Consider the following 22,484-nt stretch of genomic DNA (forward strand, 5'->3'; position numbering starts at 1 on the left):
AAAAATTCAACAATAATCTGCCAAAGAGAAGCCAAGCAGGATGGGTGAAATGAATAAAGAAGATGTTGAAAAATATTTGGAGAACAACCCACAATTTGCCAAGGAGTTTTATGATAGAAAACTTCGTCCAGAAGCAATAAGAAACCTCTTCGGAGTCAACCCTGAGAATGTGAAGGAGGGAGTCTCCTTCAAAGAGATGACCAAGCTAGAAGAATGTGAGATACTTTTGGAATTACTTTTGGAAATCCAGGAAGATGCAGCCGGTATGGAAAAGACCGCACATAAAGTCCTGCAAAGGTCGGCACAGTTACTAGCAGCTGACAAGTGTAGTATGTTTATTTGCCGTTCCCGCAACGGTATTCCAGAGTTAGCTAGTAGACTCTTAGATGTCACCTCTACTTCCAAATATGAGGACAACTTGGTGCATCCTGAAAAAGAAATTGTTTTTCCTCTGGACATTGGAATAGTAGGTTGGACTGCTCATACCAAGAAATCATTTAACATACCGGATGTCAAGAAGGTGAGTAGGAGCCTTCTCTGGGTTTGGAGAATTGGTAAGGTCATTTTATGAACTGGAGTTGTGTAGAAAAATTCATTAAATTAGGGGCATAGAACTACAGACACTTCCCTTAAATGTGCTAAGTCTCTGAAATGGCTGGCACAACATAAATACATTTTTCAAATAGAAAAGTATTTAACAATTCATATGCTTCAGCACCTTAAAACAGCTTTTTCTAGGGCACAATTTAAACTATAGACAGAAGAGGGAAGGACTCTTATTTCTAAAGCAAATCTGTACTTGACCTAGTTGATGGCCAAACCCCTACCTGGTGCCCCTCCTGAGCATGAGTCAAAATTCAGGACATTTTCAACTCACATATTTCAAACTGGGCTGAAATTAGGCTTATTTATTTAACAACATGCAGATACTGGTTTCTGTATAATTTGAGAAGATGAGTCAGTCTACAGTACAGTATTTTACTTTGAGGGGATTCCCTATATCATGAATATTAGAAGGACAGTGCTAAGACCAATGAGATAACATTGTTCTTGATCTCCTTGGTCTATTCTCCTGTAATCTACTTTGTGGATTTAAAAGGATTATCCACCAAGTTCCTTTGTTGATAGCAACGGGCAATACATCAAATATCGCTTGATATTTCCCATACAGCACCTGGGCTGATTTTTGTGCTGGAGAGGGATATTTGGCTAAAACAAACCACAATGGGCCCATGCCTCAGTTAGTCTAATCTGGGCTGTCTGGCATGCTTTCCTCCCATTATTTTTAAGCCAGGGGCATAATCCATTAGCAACTTTCGCTTGTGGAAGCCCACTGAAATAAATAGGAAGCATAGCATTAAGCAAGGATCTAGGGGTGCATTCTGCTTCCTGGGTATCATCCTAAATCACAGCCAAAATCTGTCACCTAATAGAGCTGCTTTGATTTTCTTACTAAGTGTGCTCTGTGAGTCTGGAAGTAATTTATTGCAGAATTGGTCTTCTTCTGGCATCTATTTCTGATCATATTTTTGTGGGTGCAGCTATTTCAACCCCATACCACTTATGAACACTATCAATCTGATCCGTTCAGCCAGGCACACCTAAAACTAATCCTGAATGGAATTAAACTGTCAATTTAATGTAGCCTACCTGTTTTGCATGTTGACTTCTTACAAAAGCAGTTTCATGTAATTATTATAGATAATTAAAAGGATATCAGCCTGGGAACATTTCCTATGAATTTTGACTGTCTTTTATAGATTCTTCTGCAGAAGATGTGTATCTTTTGAACTAGATGTAAGGAATTGGATTTTTGATCCTAACAAGAGCAAGAAAGAGTTAGTAACTAATGTAACTTATGAACATTATAGTACCACCACTGTCTGCATGTCCAGTCTTCAACTTTATACAGATTTGGAACATAATTTTTCAGACTACATTTTAAATTCAAAATTTGAACCAAATATTAGGATCTCATCACTGATCCCTTCCTGTTGATATGATTTCTCACTGTTTGGCTTTCTGAACACAGTCCTGCATTTCTGAGCTGTTGTCACTGTTATAATTGTGATGATGATGATGATAACAATAGGAATAATAATGTCCCATCTCAAATATTTCATTCTTCAGTCAAAACTCCCACTGCCATCATCATTACATTTACATAAGGGAATTCTGCAAATATAGGCTCTTAATTAGCATCATCATTGGAAATAAATTGTATTAGGAATTGCTTGGCTGAAATCATTTCTAGGGTTATTTTTTAAAGCATAATCTCTATGTAGTTCATATGCATACGTTTCAAAGAAAGATGTGTCTTTGGCTAAGCACAGAGCATTTTCATACATTTCTTATATCACAGATGATTACACTATTAATTGTTAAAGATACAGAGGGGACACCAGCAGTTTAACTCGATTCCCATTCTTTCTGGGAGTAGGGTGAGTGAGCGATACTCTACAACCAATGGTAGCTCGGAACAAAACTTTGATTGGATGATGTTCTCTGCATGCTCCTATTAGTCAGTTGGAGGGAAACAAGGTGAGCTCTGATTGGTTTATGTTGTTCTGTTTGTTTCTGAAACTGGTGGAAGTGAAGACAATCACAGGGTAGTTTCTCTTTGTGAGGAATTGGAAGTTGCAAGTTGGAAATACTGCTGATGTGAAAGCACCCTTACTTTTAACTCTTTATCAGATTCTTAGAAGAAGAACAAAGGTCTTTCCAAATCCATTATGCAAGAAGCAAAGAAGTATCCCCCCCACCCAAAGATTATAACTAGAAGTTAATAGTGAAAAAAGTATGTTCATTCTGGCTCATAAGAATGCAATATCTAATTTCAGTGGGAGATGATGAAAAATTGTTTCTTTAACCTAAAATTAGTCAGCCAAACAGTAATATTAAACTTCTAGAACTTACACAAACTACCTTAGGAAGCTCTCCAGAGATTCAGAGCCATTCTTCTCCAGAATCAACTAAACTTTGGAGTCAGGAGCTCCTGCTGACTGTTTGGTTTCTTCCCATCTGCTCAACTTGGAAATCCAGAAATAAACACTTCAGAAATAACTGTATCTCCTAATCTCCACTTTTATGAGAAAACTGTTATTGCCAATTGACTTGGTACTTCCTAGTGTCAGATACCATGTGTGGGCTGCAAAATTCCACTCAACTGAATTTTATATATCTCTTAGTGGCCATGTGGATTTTTACAGACTAGGTATGGTAATCCTCTCAGGTGGAGAACATAAAGGAGCATATTTAATTATTGGAGAGTGCTGAAAACCAATGAAGATTAATTTTTAACAAAACCAGCATTGAAATCTACCCTTTCTCAATAGGGCAGCAACTCCAGTTTTATTACATGTGGAATTACGAAAACTGGACTGCAAAAATCTAGGTGACAGTTTGATGGCAGCAGAGAGATACAGAAAATTCTAGACCTTTGCAGATGAGATCTGGTAGCCCTCATATATATTAAACTCAAAATAATCCTTTCTGTTTAAGAAGGTACAATTTAGGAGAACAAATAGTGGTTTCTCATACTATCCATCCTGGCCTAATCAAAAGAAAGTTCTCTCACTGGAGCCTTGGAAGGAGAGGGAAGCGTATCAAAAAAGTCAAATTGGTGGCCGTGACTGCACAATTGAAGCCCCTTTTGTTATCTGCATTGGCTTTTTTGACCTCCTAAGGCTAATAAATCATTTAATAATTTCCTTCTGGTTTAGGATTAAAAAATGGCTATTTGGTGAGGAATTCTGAGCTTCACCCAAAGCTTTGCTATAAAAAGTCGGTTATTGTCCTGAAGTAAGCCAATCTTCCTGGAAATAGGTAAGAGAGTGTTCACACAAAACAGCATTATTTCTGCTCCTTGTTTCTGAGGAAAGCAATAATTCTCCTTCAAAATAGGTTTTTCTTCATAAGATGATTAAACTTTAGTTCAGGCCTCTGTAAGCAGACTGATAATGAGTTACAGTATCTAACAATCCAAAGGCAATAGTATTACTTGTGTTATGTACTCTTTGTTCTGTTTTTCAGTGACAAAGTGAGTATGTTTCATGTTTCACTGTTTCATGTTGTGAACTGGGAAAATTGCGCCTACATTCTTATATATATTCAAATTCAGTTTATCTTCTACATATTTATATTTAAGAAGGTGCAAATAGCTGGCAGCAGTAGCATCCTTGGGAGAGTCAAAATAGGGGCACATTGCACATACAAAGGGGGGGGAGCTTACATCCTAATGCTGCAACCACTATATTGCCTATTTTCACACACACACACACACACACGGACATTGCTGCCAGACAAGAGTGTGTGTATGTGCAAATAAATCTGGTGCAGAGGTAGGGGAAGACCAGTATCTATCATGCCTCCTAATCACCCTCAGAAGCTGTCTGCATGGGAATGTTCATATGATCCACATCCTGAATTACACATACTTTGTTATGCATGTATGGAGATTCGTGGGAAAACACACTAAGTAGGGTCCAATTGGAATAACTCCATTTGTCCTCTTCTTGTTTCCACAAAATGAATGACAAAAGCAGAAGAACTGAGTAATTCATTATAGGTGGTCCTCGACTTATGACCACAATTGGGACCAGAATTTGCGTTGCTAAGCAATGTGGTTAAGTGAGTCACACCCAATTTTAAGACCTTTTTTGCCATGGTCTTTAGTGAATCATGTGGTTGTTAAGTGAATCTGGCTTCCCCCAATGGCTTTGCTTGTCAGAAGCCCCCTGAGAAAGTCGTAAATGGCAATCACATGACCCCAGGACGCTGCAACTGTCGTAAATACATGCTGGTTGCCAAGTGCCCAAATTTTGATCATGTGACTGCAGGGATGCTGTGATGGTTGTAAGTGCGAGAACCAGTCATAAGTCGCTTTTTTCAGCGCTGTCGTTACTTCGAATGGTTGTTAAATGAATGGTCGTAAGTTGAGGACTACCTGCAAAGTATTCTTATTGGGTCTTTGGAGCTCTTTGGATCTGAAGGCAAAAGACTGCTTTGATGAAGGAGGGGCATGGAGTATTCAGGTGGCACCCATTTGCAACTCCTTTGGCAGCTGCATCTTTCCTCGGGATCATGTAGCAGCTGTCCTACACACCTGCAGTGTGATTTCAAGCAAAGACACATTGTTAGAATGTACTATGTGAGCACACCTGGGCAATCAGATTTATTTATTTATTTATTTGCTTTCAAATTCAAAGTGAAGTTTTGGGTTGGAGTGCAAGAAATCTGGAAGGCTACTTGGAGAAAACTTGGAATGGAATTAATTACAGTATAATGCAGAGGCATCTATGTCCAGGCACAATGACACCAAAATGACAAAACATGATGTCATACTAGAAGATCCACCCTTTCATGCTTGGGTCATGATACCAGATGCAAATACATAAAGCAGTGTTTCTCAACCTTGACAACTTTAAGACCTGTGGACTTCAACTCCTAGGATTCCCCAGCCAGCAAGGCTGGCTGGGGAACTCTGGGAGTTGAAGTCCCGTGGTCTTAAAGTTGCCAAGATTGAGAAACAATGGCATAAAGGATAGAGCTTCTGTTGCAACATTATGATGCACGTTTCAACACTTGCCTCCACAGCCCTGCTCCTTAGATGCCCATGATATAACTGTGTCATTCTCTCAATACACTTCTCCGTGTTAAGGGATAAATGTGACCTATCTCTCAGGAGTGTTATGAGACAAGCAAAAACTATTCAGTTCTTTGCAGATTAAAAATGTCCTCTGGATTATCCATAGTCACCCCTGAATAGTGAACTAATTGCTCCTGTTTGTTTCAGAATAATCACTTCTCTGACTTTGTGGATAAGCAGACTGGCTACACGACCATCAACATGCTCACTATTCCAGTTGTGCAAGGCAAGGAAGTTCTTGCTGTTTTCATGGCACTTAACAAACAAAATGCCCCTGAGTTCTCTAAAGAGGATGAAGATGTAAGTATGGAGTGCTTTTTCAAGAAAACACATTGCTTTGCTTAATCACTCATCTTTCAGTGAGCAGCCTGAGATCATCTAGCATTTAAGCATTGTTCAAACTTAACATGGGCTCCATGGATTTCTTATGCACCTCCAAGCAGAAACTTTAAACACAAAGAGGTATATTTCACTGAAAGGTATGGAGATGCCACCTACCTCCCAGAGGTGTCTGTGAGGGCGGGCAGGGGAGCATCCAAAAAATCAGGAGGGTAGCTTCAACTGTGTGATTAAAGCCCTGCCTTTTTTAATATGCTATGCATGTGATACACATAAAAAACAAGAGAGCTTCAACCCAGCAATCGTGGCTGCCATCTTGAATTTTAATTTCACTATGGATGCCCCTGCTCCCTACAATTCTGGTGGCAAATGATGATTTAGCACATGAACCAGCCAATGTTAAATACCTTTCAAGGTAGGGACACCTTTTTAAAATTAGAGGATGCACTTTATTTACTTTGGATTATTATTTTATTTACCGTCATACCACTCTTTTAGTATTTTACTATTTCCTGCTAGTATGATTATTTCAAAGGCTGCTTTGGCATGATATGTGATAGCTCTAGAGTTAGCAGGAGCAACTTTTTCACCCTACTTTTTTCTGATGCTAAAACTAGACATGTAAAGCAGTGTTTCCTCAAGATGCAACTTGCATTTTAGGGCTTGAGTCATGAAAAAAAGAAGAAAAAGTTGGGCTTTTGAAAATCCTAATTTGAGTGATGACCTTAAGAGTCACTGAGGATTGGGAAAAAAAAGGCTTGGGGGGCCCTTATCTGGCCCATAGCCCTGACTATCTTCTGTTTTAAGGCCAAATTCTTCCAGTAAGACCCAAGCAGCCATGAGGTTAACTCCTCTGCTGAATCTAATGGAACTGTAAATGCTTAAGTTTGGTCTATATCAGTGTTTGTCAGCCTTGATAACTTTAAAATGTGGGCATTAAATCCCAGCATGGCTGGCATTCTGGGAGTTGAAGTCCACACATTTTAAAGCCAGCAAGGTTGAGAAACACTGGTCTAGATAGTGTCCAAGAATTTATTTCTATTTTTTCATTGCAGGTCTTTAGTAAATATATTCATTTTCTTTCACTTGCTTTGAAACAACACCACACTGCATACCTGTATAACATTGAATCTAGAAAGAGTCAGGTAAATTATTATTTGTTATGTATTTTAGTACTCAATTAAATGCGATTATTTTGTACTGATAGTTTGGTTTTATTTTTTCTCTTGCCAAGAAGACATGTTATGCTGCCATTTATTATATTTGGTAACTATGTTAGTTCCAGATAACCTAATATGTCATAGGCTCACCAGATAATATCAAATATCTTGAATGTTTGGACAGAAGTATCATGTCCGTTCTATCTCTCATCAGCCAGATTTTAAAATACTATTCCCCCATCCCACCCTGCCCTCTCTTCAATAGATACTTTTATGGTCTGCCAACAAAGTATTTGAAGAACTTACAGATATTGAGCGACAGTTTCACAAAGTCATGTACACTATTCGACAATATTTAAATTGTGAAAGATATTCCATTGGTCTGCTGGACATGACCAAAGGGAAGGTCAGTATAATTTTATTTACCACTAGAAAACAATTTAACTCCTTTTCATTCCTTGCTTTGAAGCAAAGTCACTTTTTATATATAAATTATAACTGAGCCATAAATGTAAAATTAAAATCCAAAGCATGATCTTTGAAAATGAAATCTATTACAAATCAATACAGCTTATTTCTTCAGATAAGGTGTGTTTGGAATGGAAATGTTATTTATCTTTCAGAAACCTTTGAGGCAAAGCTTGCCCATCCATATTGTTTTAACCATACTGTGTTCTCCACCCTGGTCCAAATGTTCTGACAAGGGGGCTCAAAACCAGGCACTATGGTATGAGAGAAGCTCTGCCTTTTTTACATGCATTGGGTGTACAATGCACAAGAGATGGGGTTTCCATTTCACAATCACAGATGCTATTGTCAGCCCTTCAAGGTAGTCCAGACAAGAAACCAAAACCATGAGTACTAACACTACCTTTATCGTAAGGTTACAATAGCAGAATCTTGCAAGTCTGAAAATCCATCTCTTCCCCCCTCTCCTGCCTTTACCTTCCAGAGAACTAGGAAGAGTCCCTTCTGAGACGCTTTCTCCACCTCCATTCCTTCTTTGGGCTGAGATATCTCATGTCTGACCATTGCCCTGGGCTGCAGCTCTTCCTCCTGTCTCCCAAGGTTATTCTCACAGCCTATCACATCTATCTTGTCCTATTCTGTAGATGCTGCTGTGTACTGAGCATATATCTGGTTGAGTGATGCAACCTATCAGAAACAGATTTTCTCTTATCTACTGGCTGAGAATGAGAATTGAAGTTATATATATATATATATATATATATATATGGAGGGCACCAGGTTTTTAGAAGCTTCTTTTATTCGGGAGCCCCTTCAATAATATTTTATTATTTCCAGGAATTTTATGATGAATGGCCAATTAAATTGGGAGAAGCAGAGCCTTACAAAGGGCCAAAGACCCCTGATGGTCGAGTGAGTAGACATGTACATTTCATCCATCCAAATTACAATTTGTGGAATGCTGGTATGTTTAAGATGATTGTGTTGCTTTTCCCCCTTATATTTAGGAAATTAACTTTTATAAGATAATTGATTATATTCTACATGGAGAAGAACACATCCAAGTAATTCCGTAAGTGCTTATTATTAGGTGCTCAGATAATAAATAGCTGTAGGAGTTCATGGTAAAATACAGAATGAAGGTTTTTATCTCATTCTCTTTCTTAAGGACACCTCCTGCAGATCACTGGTGTCTTGCGAGTGGCTTACCAACTTACGTTGCTGTAAATGGATTTGTAAGTTACTTTCCTACAATTCTCTCTGGGGCTATGTGCTGGATAGGTGTGTTTTGTGAGTAAATCTACATGTTCACTTTTGAACTAATCGTTTTTTATTTCACTATTTAGTAAATGCGAAACAGCAACATTCTGATGCGATTACTTGCAATCTTCTTTTACTTATATGTACTTAGGCTGTTTGACTATGATCAAATTGACTATGCTCTGTGGCACAAAAACATACCATTGGTCTATCTAGCTTAATGTTCTCCACACTGAATGAGAGTAGCTCAGGGTTCTAGACCAGAGGTTCTCCCTGCCCTACTTGTGGAGCTGTGGATGATGCCTAAAGCTGCTGGCTTGCAAAGTAGAGGTTCCACTACTGAACTACAACCTTCCTGCTCTAGCTTCTAGATCAGGATATCCCAAACTGTGAGGTGTATCTCCCTTGGGGAGGTGCAGACAGAATCCAGGGAAGCCGTGAAGAACCTTTTAGTTGTACATTGTTACAATAAATCCACCTTTCCCAAAGTTTCATTGTATTGTTTTCATTCTTCATTTGTATCCATTTTGGTGTTTGGATTTTTAGGGGAGGTGTGTTCATTAAGATTTACACTAAAGGGAGGTGTGATGGCAAAAAGCTTAGGAACCCCTGCTCTAGAAAGTGTGTTTTGTGAGTGATTAGCAATCTTCTTAGGGCAAAAAACCTGGAGGAGACCAGGGTATTGAAGATTTATTTAGGCTAAAATGTAGGCTTAACCATCATGATACACTATTATTTTTCAAGCATCGTTATCCACTTTCAGAAAGCACCCCAAAAATGGACAGTTCCAAATCATTTTTTCATTAGGAAAGCACACTGCCTCATTCACTGAATTTTATAGGGACAGTGTGGTCATTCAATCACTTTCAGGGTTCCCTACAGGTCATACTAAGTTTCTAACATTTTTCATATCACCAACTAATTAATAAATAACCCAATTTCCCTTGTTGAGAAGGGAAAGATGGAAAGAAAGAATATGATGCCTTTTGAAAGGTAGCAATAGGAACCAACCTTCCAAGCACCTGTATTTGGTTAGTGATGATGAACGCCAGTATTTAAATGTAGGAAGTAATTTTGATTGTTTATTTTTTCCCCCTAGATCTGTAATATGATGAACGCACCAGCAGATGAATATTTCACTTTTCAGGTAATACCATTTTTATTGGCTCAGCAAGCAAGCAAGCAAGCAAATAAAAAAATAAATACATTAATTCTTATTTTATACAGTCTGACCCACTGTATTTATCCTTCAGACATGCACCATACATACTGTGCTGGTTTCCATAAATACTTTAATAGCATTGCCTTTCCTTTTGCTTTTGTTTAGAAAGAAGCTTTTGATGAGACAGGCTGGACCATCAAAAATGTCTTATCTTTACCTATTGTAAACAAAAAAGAAGAAATTGTAGGTGTAGCTACATTTTACAACAGGAAAGATGGCAAACCATTTGATGAATATGATGAACAGATTACCGAAGTAAGTTTAAAGTTGGTTGACTTTATCAGCTTACAGTGAGGCACTGGAGGAAGAAATTTCTAGTATAAACTAATAAGTATGTATATCAGTTTATGTTTCTATCTGATCATCTCTGATGCTGTCCTTAAACAGGATTCAGAAACTGCGCCTTAATTTGCAAGCAAGAAGTTGATGTCTTGACTATGTCCTTAGGTACACCTCATTGTCATAAACAATGACAAGAAAGGTGGTGGAATACATTAGCTATTGGTACATAGGTAAAAGTAGCATGAAGGTCAATGTACCATCCACAACCTCATTATCCATCATTAAGAGATCACTGGAGGTCCACCAGATGGGCAACAAGCCCTCCATTCTGTCCCTGCAGTGGGATAGCTTGTTGGGAACCAGAGTGGCAAGTTTCATCTGTTTTGGCTGCACGAGTTTGTTTTTGAGCTAAATGCAAAGTGCTGTTCTTATCAGGATCATCTGTGTGTACGTGTGTGTCAAAAAAGTCAAGATGATAGTCACGACTGTGCAATCAAGGGCCCACCTCTTTTGTATGTGTGTCAACATCAGACATACACAAAAGGGGTGAGGTTTTGATAATTGTGACTGCCATCTTGATTTTTTGCCCTGCTCTCCCCCTTAATGGTTATCGTTATTATTTATTTATTTATTTATATTTCTAATTTAGACACCACCCATCTCACGAGGAAGTAGTTTTATATACTACTAAAACTCTCACTGTGTTCATCTGTTTGTTTGTACCCTCATTTTAGCCCAAACGGTGCATTAAACCACAACAATTTTTGAATCAACTAAAATCTACTAATTTAAAGAATCAGTAAAAAATCTGGGACCTGTTACTCCTATGGAATTGAAATTTACACAATGTTCAGACCAGTTTTATTCGCAAAGTTTTGGCCATTGCAGTGTCCCCACGGTCACGTGATCGTGATTTCTGACACTTCCTGCCAGCCTCCCACAAGCAAAGTCAATGGGGAAGCCAGCAGGATGTCAGAAGTCATTCCTACTCCCACTGCTAGTTTGCCTGGCCGTAGTCATTCTGTTTATCTATTTAGGTAAGGAAATATTGACTTATTATTGAAGTTCATTTGACACTAGAGTTACCTTTCTATTTATGATATACTATTCTTAGATGATCATGGGACCATCCAGCGTTGGGGTAAAAAAAATATGGTCAACCTAAAATTGAATGATATTGATATTCTGGTCATATCAGACTGCACTACCTTTCCCTCAAAGGATGACCCAATGGATCACAGGGCTGTCTGGTTAGCTTTTATAGCTCTAAATGGCTTTGAGCTGAGTATGTTAGACATGACATTCCCTACATATCCTTTCCCATGCTCTAGTTCAGTGTTTCTCAACCTTGGCAATTTTAAGATGTGTGGACTTCAATTCCCAGAATTCCCCAGCCAGCAAAGTTTGGCATTTCCTCTGTGGTTCCACCCACTTTGTGGTAAGCTCTCCCAACAGAGATTTATTAGGAAGTTACTCCACTTTTGGGGGGGTACTGTGCTTATTTACAGTTTTATTGTAATGCATGCAGTACCTTGAATTTTTAAGAAGATACTTCATTTAAATTTGGGATAATTCTTGGACATTTTTAACTATTCTGTTTACCTTCTCTTAGAAACAGTTATTCTTCCAGCTGATTAATTTGAGTCGTTTAAAATATTGCTTAATGTCTTGGTTTGCCAGTCAGCACTTTGTGCTTCTTCTCAGGGAAATAGGCAAAATAAACATCTGATGGATTGATAGATGGATAATTCCGTTAAAATCGGTTTTAACTAGGAGGTTTGTCATAAGCAGTACATAACTATTAAATATTAAAATATTAAATATTAAGATTTTAGGCTTTGAATGTGTGTTTGTGTGTGACAGACAGATGCATTACCTTAAACAATGAATTGCTTATAAGTAATCACAATGAATTTACCCAACTTCTTGTATATTAGTTAACAGCCCAAATTCTGAACTGTCCTGATTCGAAATATTTGCAGCCATGCTATATGGTTTTAATATAATCACATCAACGTTTATTGTATGACATGCTAGAATAGTTGCAGGCAACTATACAACAACCAAAAATTGTGCTAATAATTTCAGTGGGGATTATCCAAAGAAATAAAAGCAGAACAAGTTTGCTAATTAATGCCGTGCAAGCATTAGGAGAAGATCTGGCCCAGTGGAATCTCAGGAACACCAAGACAGTATGCAAAGCAATCCCAGGACTGTGCAGAAGGGCATTTCTGAATTCAAGCCATCAATATGCTTATAATATCTATAGAATTAGGAAACCTGTACTTTCAGCCTGAAACACAGAGGTGGCATCAATCTTGTGCCGTAGCGTACCAGGATGTCTCCCAATCGTTTTGTAGTTTCTTCTTCCCAGTCTGGTCCAACAGGAGCCCTACCTTAGAAGTCCTATGACATAGGAGAAGGGGATCCATTCTGCTAATGGTGTTACCTACTTGGTATGCCTACAAAACTGGATATTGCTCATAACTTATTCATAGTTTGCCATGATCAGACAAGTCTCTTCTACAAACACACTGACTCCCTCTTCAGCACGCACGCACGTTAATCCGATATGTGAAAACTTACATATGATAAAACTTGCAGGATATTATGTGTAAAGATTTCTTGAAGTGGGTGAAAAGCAATTCAGGCATACAGTATGAAACCTAAATGGGGCTGTGGATTTGGTTTAGAGTTCAATTAATACAATGACTCATGGAGTCTTTTATTTCCTCTTTCATATGGGGGCATTGCTGAAAATTGGCAACTACATCATTCAACATCTTTGGATATGTTTTTAAAAAATCCTAAACAAAAGCTTCAAAGTGCTGTTGGATATGTGTCTTTCCAAAACTTGAAATACATTGGATAAGCCACATTGAAAACCCTAAATAGTTCTATTTCTCCGTGTCAATTCAGATGCTTACACAGTTCCTTGGATGGTCTGTTTTAAATACTGACGCATATGACAAAGCGAATAAGCTTGAAAATCGGAAAGACATTGCTCAGGAAATGCTCATGTATCAGACAAAAGCAACAACTGCAGAAATTAAAACCATACTGGTGAGTGTTCACATCCTGTGTGGAAGTGTGAATCTTATTGTTGGATGAACTAACTTGTTCCTTTCATTTGCTCCTTACTTTAAGAAATGCAAAGAAAAACTGAATCAAGATAATCTTGAAGACTGCGATGAGAAGCAGCTTATTAAAATTTTGGTAAGTAACCAGATGTTTCCCTAAATCTCAACTTTAAGTCTACACAGACATAGTTCCCTATTGTGGATATATACTTGGTGATTTATTAGTCTGCAGCCCCAGCTAGATGTTTTTAAATTTTATTTGTTCCACTTGTACCTTTTAATTTCACTTGACTTTAGTTAAAGGATAGTTGTTTGGACTGAAAGAGAGTTTTGCACACCAGAAACAATTAGCTAGGATGTAACAGATTTCATTACAGGGAAATGTAGTCAGAACTTTATTCTCGGCTGCAATGTATTTTAACGTTTGTATTAATATAATTGTTTTTATTTTTTAAATTTTGTTTGCTGACCAGAGTCATTTGGTGAGTTGGGCAGCCATACAAAATAAACAAACCAATAAACAAACTGCTATATTTGGACAGCTGAATAGATTGTACAAGTTTAATTTCTTCTACCAGTATTAACTATGACTATGAAGGAACCAGTTACATTTCTTTAACGTCAAACTCCCGATGGAAGGGTGCACTTTTAAGCATTGATTTATAATAATGAAAAAAAAATGGTAGAATGACTCCTTAGCTCCTTGCTTCTCTAGCTCTGATTGTACACTTGGCTCTGAGATGTATTTGAGATTATTATAAATACTCATGAAAGTCTTCTACACTTCAAGAATATACATAGGCCTTCCAGTGAAAATAGAATCTTCATATTGAGTTCTTTCCCTTCCCATCATATATTTCTAAGAGGATAAGTGAGATTTCCAGGGCCATGCTGTTGTGAGTCCCCCAGAGTTGTATTTTAAGATGAGCAGCCATACAAATCTTTTGAATGAATGAATGAATGAATGAATGAATGAATGAATGAATGAATGAATGATCACATGGGGCACCAGGATGCCATTTGTACCAGCTGTCTTCTGTTACGCCTAGTTCTGCCTTGAGAAAGAGTGACCAAATATCATTAGAACTTTCCTGTCCCCAAGTATTCTTCATTTTGGATTGCTAAAATTTAAGTTTTAATGCATTGGATTATTTTTTTCATTCTTCCTTTCTCATGTTTAAGAAGCAGGATGAATGATAGTAAGAAAACCATGGGAAGCATGGAAATAGATCCTTCATACAGAGATCTATTGTGCACTGCCACATATAAAGGCTCTAATCTATAAGAAAGTTTGGAATCCTAGTTCTCTAATGGAATAAAGCAGGTGCCTCACTTTAAGACTGTCATTTTTCTGAGAGGGACTGATTCGTGGCCCTGAGCTAGTATCAGAATAACTGTCAGGACATGTAATTGCAAAACAAAACAAAACAAAACAAAACAAGAACTTGGCTTTGATGGTTGCAGCTGGACTGTTTACCCAATATATTCACTGCTAAGCTAGAGTTTCCTTGGTGAATGATTAGTTGCTATAAAATGTGACCGGTTTGGTTTAGGCATATCAATTGGCTTGGATGAGAAGCATGATTTTTTTGATACTACCAGCTGTGGGTCTTTCTGAGGGAGCTGCCTGGTTTGGGAATTTGTGGCACCCTTTTTTCATGCTAGTTGGAAGGTCAGTTCCAGATCAGTGGGGAATCCCTGCTTGGTGTACCATTTACGTTTTGGGTTGCCATAAACTTCCAATTACTCCATTCTGTTAGCCACATAAAACTATCCATATAAAACCACTGAGTGAAGCGAGGTCATCTAGAGAATCAGTTGAGGTATCCTCTATATGCTGATTACACTTCTGTTTTCCATCAGCTGAGGTAGCAGAAATATTAAAGCAGTGCTTGAACTTATAACAGATTAGGTGAAGAGGAATAATCATTCCAGATACAGCAGATTAGTAGGTGCTCTTCAGCCTGGAGGGGTCATGTTCATTCTGATTTGAATTGGCTTACAAGGATAAGGGTGCTCCTTAAACCATTCTAGCATGGAATATCTTTTACCAGCTGGATTCACCAGCTATAATTCTTCCTGGATAGAAATAGCTGGCCTCACTAATCCATGTTAGAGTAACTTCCAACTGAAAGTAACTTTACAACTGAAATGTACTTTGGGATGGCGATGCTTCTGAGAACAGTTCAGAAATTGTAACTGGACTGATTGTTTGACTTTGAACTGGAATCAGATGTTATGAACGTAAGATGCTGATGGTTCATCACTGCAGTGATTCCCAATTCCCAGTCCACTGCCAGGCCCCAGTTAAAGCACTTTTCTGACTTTTAAAGCTTGGGCTCAGGACAGTAGACACACACACACACACACACATTCATAGTTTATGATCTGCCTTTTTAGCCACCTGCTTCCTTCTCCATCTAATCCTCTATATACAGAATTCCCATTTTACTAGTAGTCCATCTCTCTTGCTATATAATGTACTGTTTTAGCCTATTCCTTCTCTGACGAGCATCACATTTCAATGTGTTTCCTCTCCTTTAAACTATAAACTGTATATAATTCACAAATATACCATAAACAATAAATAAGAAACATCTTCAGTTCCTAATGTTATCAATTACCTGTAACAGCACCTAGGGATTCTTCTACTGCAATAAATTTGACTTTATAACATGGGGGTGTTTGGTTCCCTCTGCCTCTTTCATGGTTGCATGGTATTCAGAGCAATATTCTAGTCTAATTGAATTCAGAGCACGTTTCACTCACTCACATTGGACCATCCTCTCTAACTCTATTATTGGACCACTCTGTATCAGGACTGATATTGCTCGGGTTGCAGAGTTTATATAGTAAAACCCCATGAGCTTAAGGTCCATCCTGAACAAAGGTGGATATTTACATGTTTCAATGTCACTGTGAGCTGAATTGATTCAATTGATTCCAGAGTGGCCATTCGATGAATGAAGGTTACTCTTTCCATTGACAAAATCAACTGGAGCAACAGCATCTGTTGAATCCAGAGGTCTTGTCAGAACAATGAAGCATACCTTTCCTGGAATGCAGACTTCCTTAGATTATTCAAGAACCAACCGTGACCACACCAAGTGAGCTCGGGGTCTTATGCTCATGCTTGCAACACCATGACTCGTGTATCAAAAGGGCAGAGTTTGCATTGTGATATATGCTTCCTCCTTTTATACCCTCGTTTCCCTCTGCTGGATTCCCATGAATTGGAGGGAATACATTTTTATACATTTCTTTTCTATTCATTTGAATTCTCATGTTATTCTCAGAGTTGGCAACGTTTTGACAGCTGGGGAGCATGAGCTGGAAAGTGCTATGAACACCTGCTTGTCAGGTTTCTTAAAGCATCAGATTGGTCACTGTAGGAAGAGAATGGATTAGGGAGCCCTTTACTATGATGCAAAATTTTCTTAGGAGGGCAGTCATAATTTTTCACTCTGCTTCTTTGCTTGAAATTGCAAACCGTAGGGCAAAAGAAAGAATGCCATGTGCATGCACAAACAGGACATATTTGATGAGCCAAATTTAGTCTGAAGGGGCACAGATTGAGCCAGTCTGCTGTAAAATATATCTTCACTTTACAGCAAATGATCTGTAAACTGTAGATCAGATTATCTTTTCTTTAAATTATATCTCACACAAACTACCAGGAAGCATTATATTACACTGCCATAAAAATATGTTTCTTGTAAAAATAATTCATAATTATTGAATAGGTTAGTTTTTATTAGACATCCATCTTGACGCATGAGAATTCTGCATATGCAATGAGGTGATCCCAAGCTGTTGCCAAGGCAGCATTCCCACTAACAATAAAAGCTGAAAAAGGTTCCTTCCTAATCAAAGTATCTTTTAACCTGTCAAACTGAGGGTATCTTGCTTTTTTCCTTCAACAGACAGAGGAATTGCCTGATCCAAAGAATGCTGAACTTTATGAATTTCACTTCAGTGACTTCCCCGTTACAGATCATGACTTGATCAAGTGTGGAATACAATTATTCTTTCAGATAAATGTTGTAGAAAAGTTCAAAGTACCAGCAGAGGTCAGATTCATTTTGCCTTGTTTTAGTCAAGATGGTTCAGTATGAAATCTATGATATGTCACCTTTGCAAACTGAGATTTATTTTATCAGTTTGCATAGCAATGGCTTGGTCTTAGGAGCAAATATACCAAAAAACAAGTTCTAAACATGACATAAAAAGGACCTACTGGTGGACCCCATTGGGTTTCAGAGGGAATTTGGGGTTATTCCTAAGGCTCTGATGCATGATTCAACTAAAGCATTAGTCACTCCCTGGAATGAGGGATGTGATGGCCTGAGATGGGATTATACCTCGGCAGACTCCTACAGCACGTGAATCTGGAAAGCAAGCCCCTCGTTTTCAAAGGTATTTTGGGAGATGAAGTGGAAGAGACACTAGAGTGCTGCAGGAGAGAACAAAGAGTGAATCCAACTGAGCTTTTATAAAGGGTTACCTTGTGGCAATAAGAATGGCAAAATCTAATTATTTTTCCATTCTTATTGTATCCACAGAAAGTCCATCGGCAGTCTTGTTTATTGATCGTATTAGTTGATGCTGCTTGGTAGGATCAGGATGGAATAGTGCATCCATCTGGGCCCCCCTTGATTTCTCAGTGGCCTTCAATACCATCCATCAGTGTATCCTTCTGGGATGACTTCAGGGATTGGGAGTGAGGGGCATGACATTCTCCTCCTTCCTCTGGGACAGGTTCCAGTTTTTGTTGGTAGGAGGGGAGAGATTTAGCCTTAGACCCCTATTTTATAAGCTCCCTCATGGTTCTATACTCTCTCCACTCCCATTTAACATTTACATGAATCCACTGGGTAATGTCATCTATTGGCATGAGGTTAAGTATCATTAGTATACAGAGGATAATCTGCTATACATCTCTACTCCAGGCTGAACAAGTGATGCCATCAAGGTCCTTTCCTAATGTTTGGAGACGGGGGTGGGGGTCTGGCTTAACCCTAGCAAGTCTAAGGGTGTGGAGTAAAGTGCCCTTGGATCTCGGGGCCTTCCATCTTTAGTTTTGGATGGTGTAGCATTCACCCAGACAGAACTGGTATACAGTTTTGGGGCTTCGCTTGGGCTTTTGGCTCCTGCTTGAAGAACAGCAGGCAACTGTGACCCAGAGGGCTCTTGCACAAATCCACCTTCCATCCATTCCTGGACTGGGAGGCTACACTCATGTAATTCGTGTTGGTCACCTCCTGCTTGGACTTGTAAGAGTATGCGCGAATGACCTTGGGAGACAGCCACAGACTAGGCAATGGTTAGATAAGAGGCAGCTGAGCCCATAGAAGGAATGTGGGAATAGCAAATGTCTCAGAAGAGACCCTCCCAAGTTTCTTGGACTGTGAAGGCAAGGGGGGAGAGATGTACTTTCAGACTTGCAAGATTCTGTTAATGTAACCTTACAATAAAGATAGAGCTAGTACTCCTGGGTGTGCTTCTTGTCTGGTCAGCAAGGCTGACATCAATTTTGTAAGTCTGGAAATACATCTCTCCCCCTCACCTTAATAGCTTTAATAATCACAGTGGGATGATATTTTATACAGTGTTCACAAGACTTAATGGTAGAGCATGGAATGTCTCTATTTGTCACAGGTACTCACAAGATGGATGTACACAGTCAGAAAAGGGTATCGCGACATCACTTACCACAACTGGCGGCATGGATTTAATGTTGGACAGACCATGTTTGCTCTTTTAATGGTATCAGTTGTTACTTTGGATCTAAGCCTTATTTTGCCTTTCATTATGATATAGATATATAGATATGAAATGTTAAAAAAGGATCTCTTTTTATAGACCGGTAGGTTAAAGAAATATTACACTGAACTAGAAGCCTTTGCTCTGATAGCTGCAGCTTTCTGTCATGATATTGATCACAGAGGAACCAACAACTTGTATCAAATGAAGTGAGTGATTCATTTTGTTTATCCTTGGTTATTAAATAAAGAATATGTTATTTCATGTCACTATAAGACATTTCATGGTTAAACTAGAATTCTTGCATTTCCTTGACTATAAAGAGCACATAAGCCATGAAAACTCAAATGTAAGAGTCTCTCCAAGATGGAACCAGAGATCTATGTGCTTCAGTATCCTGGTTTCTTTTTGGGGTTGGAAGCTAATCAGAGTTAGGTCTGGTTATACTTGTATGGGAGACTAGCAGATACCCCTAAGGTATAAGCCCAATAAGAATTAAAACAAAAAACAGCCCAGAAAAAAGCAGCAGCAACCATTTCCATGCTATTGTGAGGACAACTGTCTGGTTGTGTCAATACTGTCACCAGGAGTTGAACCATCTTTATCATTTTTACCACAGTGACCAACTGGATGCCCCTGGGAAGTCCACAAGCAAGTTCAAATAGTTCTGTCCAGTTGAGCTCCACAGCAAAAGCTACTCACTATGGCATGGTTAGTATACTACTAACCATGGAGATTCACAGCTACTTAGATACTGCAGCAATTGATAGGAAGTACAAACCCTTGCATGACTTTCCTCTTTAAGGTGGCACAGGGATGGTGATCAGACTTGCTGATTCAGAGCCTCTCCTGGCACATACTCAATCACTTCCATTTCTGAAAATGGAATGTCAAAGACTGATATAAGTTGTCCTATTGTGCTTTTATTTGTTGCCTGCTATTATATTACTGTAATGGCTACTTTTAAATGTTTTGTTCAGACCTGGGTGTAGCACAGAAACAGCTTTGGCTGTCCTGATCAATAAGACAGGAGAGAGAGAGACACGATGAGTGCTGAATATCGGGGCAAGACTAGGTGCTGATCCTCCTTGATCTCTCAGTGGTCTTTGAGACCACTGAGCAGGGGATATTGTTGGACTGTCCAGGGGGGTGGAACTGGAGGGGACTCTTACAGTACTTCCATTCTTACCTGCAGAACTGCTCCAGGGTGTGGCAATCGATTTTTGCTTGGCCCATGTCACCCAATTTGTGGATCCCACTGGATTCAATCCTCTCCCCCTTATTATTCAGTATGTACGTCTGTACCTCCTGAAGTTTGGAGTTCGGTGTCATCAATATGCTGATGATTCTTAGCTCCGTCTCTCCTTTCCACCTGAATCAGGAAAGGCTGTGCAAGTGTTTGACAGTTACCTGGATGCAATGATGGCCTGGATGAGGCCCAGAAACTGAAGCTGAATCCATATAAGACAAGAGGTATATGGATAGACGGATTTATGAAGCTAACCTGCTTGGATAAGATAGTACTACTTCTGAAGGAACAGTGGTACACCCGGGGCATTCTCTCCCTAGTTATCCACCAACTCATGCCACTCACTCAGCTGGAGAAGCCCTGGGCTTCAGCCTTGTGGTAGTCAGGAGCAGAACATCTCCACAGCAACATCCAGATTATTGAACTCTTTCCTGAAAGATGCTCAGCTGGCAATCACATTTCCTTCTTTCGGGAAACAGTTGAAGAGATACCCATCCACTCAGGCATTTATGGGATAACCAGTCCAGGACCAGATGATTTTTAGATTACTTTATGTTTTAGAGAATGAAAGCACACTGATGGTTTTCTTGAGACTTATTTATTTATTTATTTATTTATTTATTTATTTATTTATTTATTATCTTGCAAGAAAACCAACAGTGTGCTTTCATTCTTTAAAACATAACATTTTATATATATTTATTTATATATATTAGCCATGGCCTGTCTTCCATCACTCGCAGCTTCTGAAATGTTTCCTTACTTTTTGAACAAATTTTACACATTTTGAAAGAGAAAAGTAAGGAAAGGAAAAGAAAGTAATAAGTAAGTGAAAAACAGTAGAAAGGAGAGGGGAGGGGAGGGGAGGGGGTTATAAAGAAGCGGTTTCTGGTCTTCTTAACAGCAGTTACAAGTACCTTTATATTTTACCATAAAGTCACAACATAATTTCCTTCTTTCCATAGTCTACCTTTTCTAATCATCAAACCCATAAATCACAAATTCATGTTTTTCTTTTTTCAGCAAAAAGTCCATAAAGGGTGTGATTTTTTTTTTTTAATTTTCCCCCCCTTAAACCTCTCTGAGCTACTCTAGAGGTGAGAGAGGTATAAATAATAATCATGATGAAGATGATAATAATTTTAAGGGGACCTCTCTATTTGGTGAATTAAAATTAACTGAAATGAAAACAGCTCAGTATTAAGACCATTCTATATCTGATACGTCCATTACATTTCAGAGGCTGCGAGTGGTGGAAAACAAGCCATGGCTAATCTAACAGTCACTGCTGGCCCAAGAAATTTGTCTCTGGGGTCTCAGATGATAATGGCTGAGCTCTTCTGAGCTTTGACAAATGCTCAAAAGTCAGCCCTGACACCTTCTGGAATCAGAGACTGACTAGCAGGAAGATTTGTTGTTGGAACTTAATTGATAAGAAGCAAATTAGCAGGAGAAACTCTACACCAAAAGTGGGGGATTTACAGGTAGAAAGCTTGGTATTAAATAAATACATAGATGGCCTTTAAGGGATGTAAATGGCCTTTGAAGAATGGGTAACATTTTTTGCCACATGGCAAGTTAAAGGGCAAAATTCAAGTCAGAAACTTTGCAGAGCTGAAAGCACCCATTTTGTTCCTCAAAATCTAACAAAGTGGAGCAGATCAGCTTGATTTTGTGTTAGGCTTCCAGGAATTTTAAGAGATAAAACAGGTATCTTAAGCAAGGCTTAATGCATCTCTTTTGCCCCGGATCTCCTCAAACAGAAACCAAGCCAAGTATTTGGTCCTGATACTCCAGCGGTATTCTGGGTATACAAACAGAGTGTTGCCTATACGCCACAGGTTGTTCGCTATTGTTCTAAAATGTACAAAACCAAGATTTTGGGGAAAAAGCGGATAGATTTTAAAATACATAATGTTTTACCAGGTCAGCAGCTCCATTGGCAAAGCTCCATGGCTCTTCCATTTTAGAACGGCACCATCTAGAATACAGTAAAACACTGCTACAAGACGAG

The 22,484-nt window shown here is 38.7% G+C and overlaps 1 protein-coding gene across 2 annotated transcripts in view; it reads left to right on the plus strand.

The window, feature by feature from the left end:
• Window positions 1-40: 40 nt before the first annotated feature.
• PDE6C (phosphodiesterase 6C) overlaps window positions 41-22,484 on the plus strand; it is a 30,187-nt gene continuing 7,743 nt past the window's right edge. For both annotated transcript variants that reach the window (XM_007431756.4, XM_088129013.1), the window contains exons 1-15: window positions 41-520; window positions 5,795-5,947; window positions 7,042-7,131; window positions 7,412-7,552; window positions 8,452-8,526; window positions 8,622-8,686; window positions 8,783-8,849; window positions 9,974-10,021; window positions 10,202-10,351; window positions 13,298-13,441; window positions 13,526-13,594; window positions 17,382-17,528; window positions 19,117-19,224; window positions 19,321-19,430; window positions 22,397-22,484. In XM_007431756.4, coding sequence (XP_007431818.2) covers window positions 41-520; window positions 5,795-5,947; window positions 7,042-7,131; window positions 7,412-7,552; window positions 8,452-8,526; window positions 8,622-8,686; window positions 8,783-8,849; window positions 9,974-10,021; window positions 10,202-10,351; window positions 13,298-13,441; window positions 13,526-13,594; window positions 17,382-17,528; window positions 19,117-19,224; window positions 19,321-19,430; window positions 22,397-22,484 — 1,935 coding nt within the window. The remainder of the gene's footprint in view (window positions 521-5,794; window positions 5,948-7,041; window positions 7,132-7,411; window positions 7,553-8,451; window positions 8,527-8,621; window positions 8,687-8,782; window positions 8,850-9,973; window positions 10,022-10,201; window positions 10,352-13,297; window positions 13,442-13,525; window positions 13,595-17,381; window positions 17,529-19,116; window positions 19,225-19,320; window positions 19,431-22,396) is intronic.

This window comes from Python bivittatus, unplaced genomic scaffold (genome assembly GCF_059951505.1).
Source record: "Python bivittatus isolate LINGU-HERP-01145 unplaced genomic scaffold, Pbiv_v1 ctg000780_np1212, whole genome shotgun sequence".
NCBI classification, from domain to species: Eukaryota; Metazoa; Chordata; class Lepidosauria; order Squamata; family Pythonidae; genus Python; species Python bivittatus.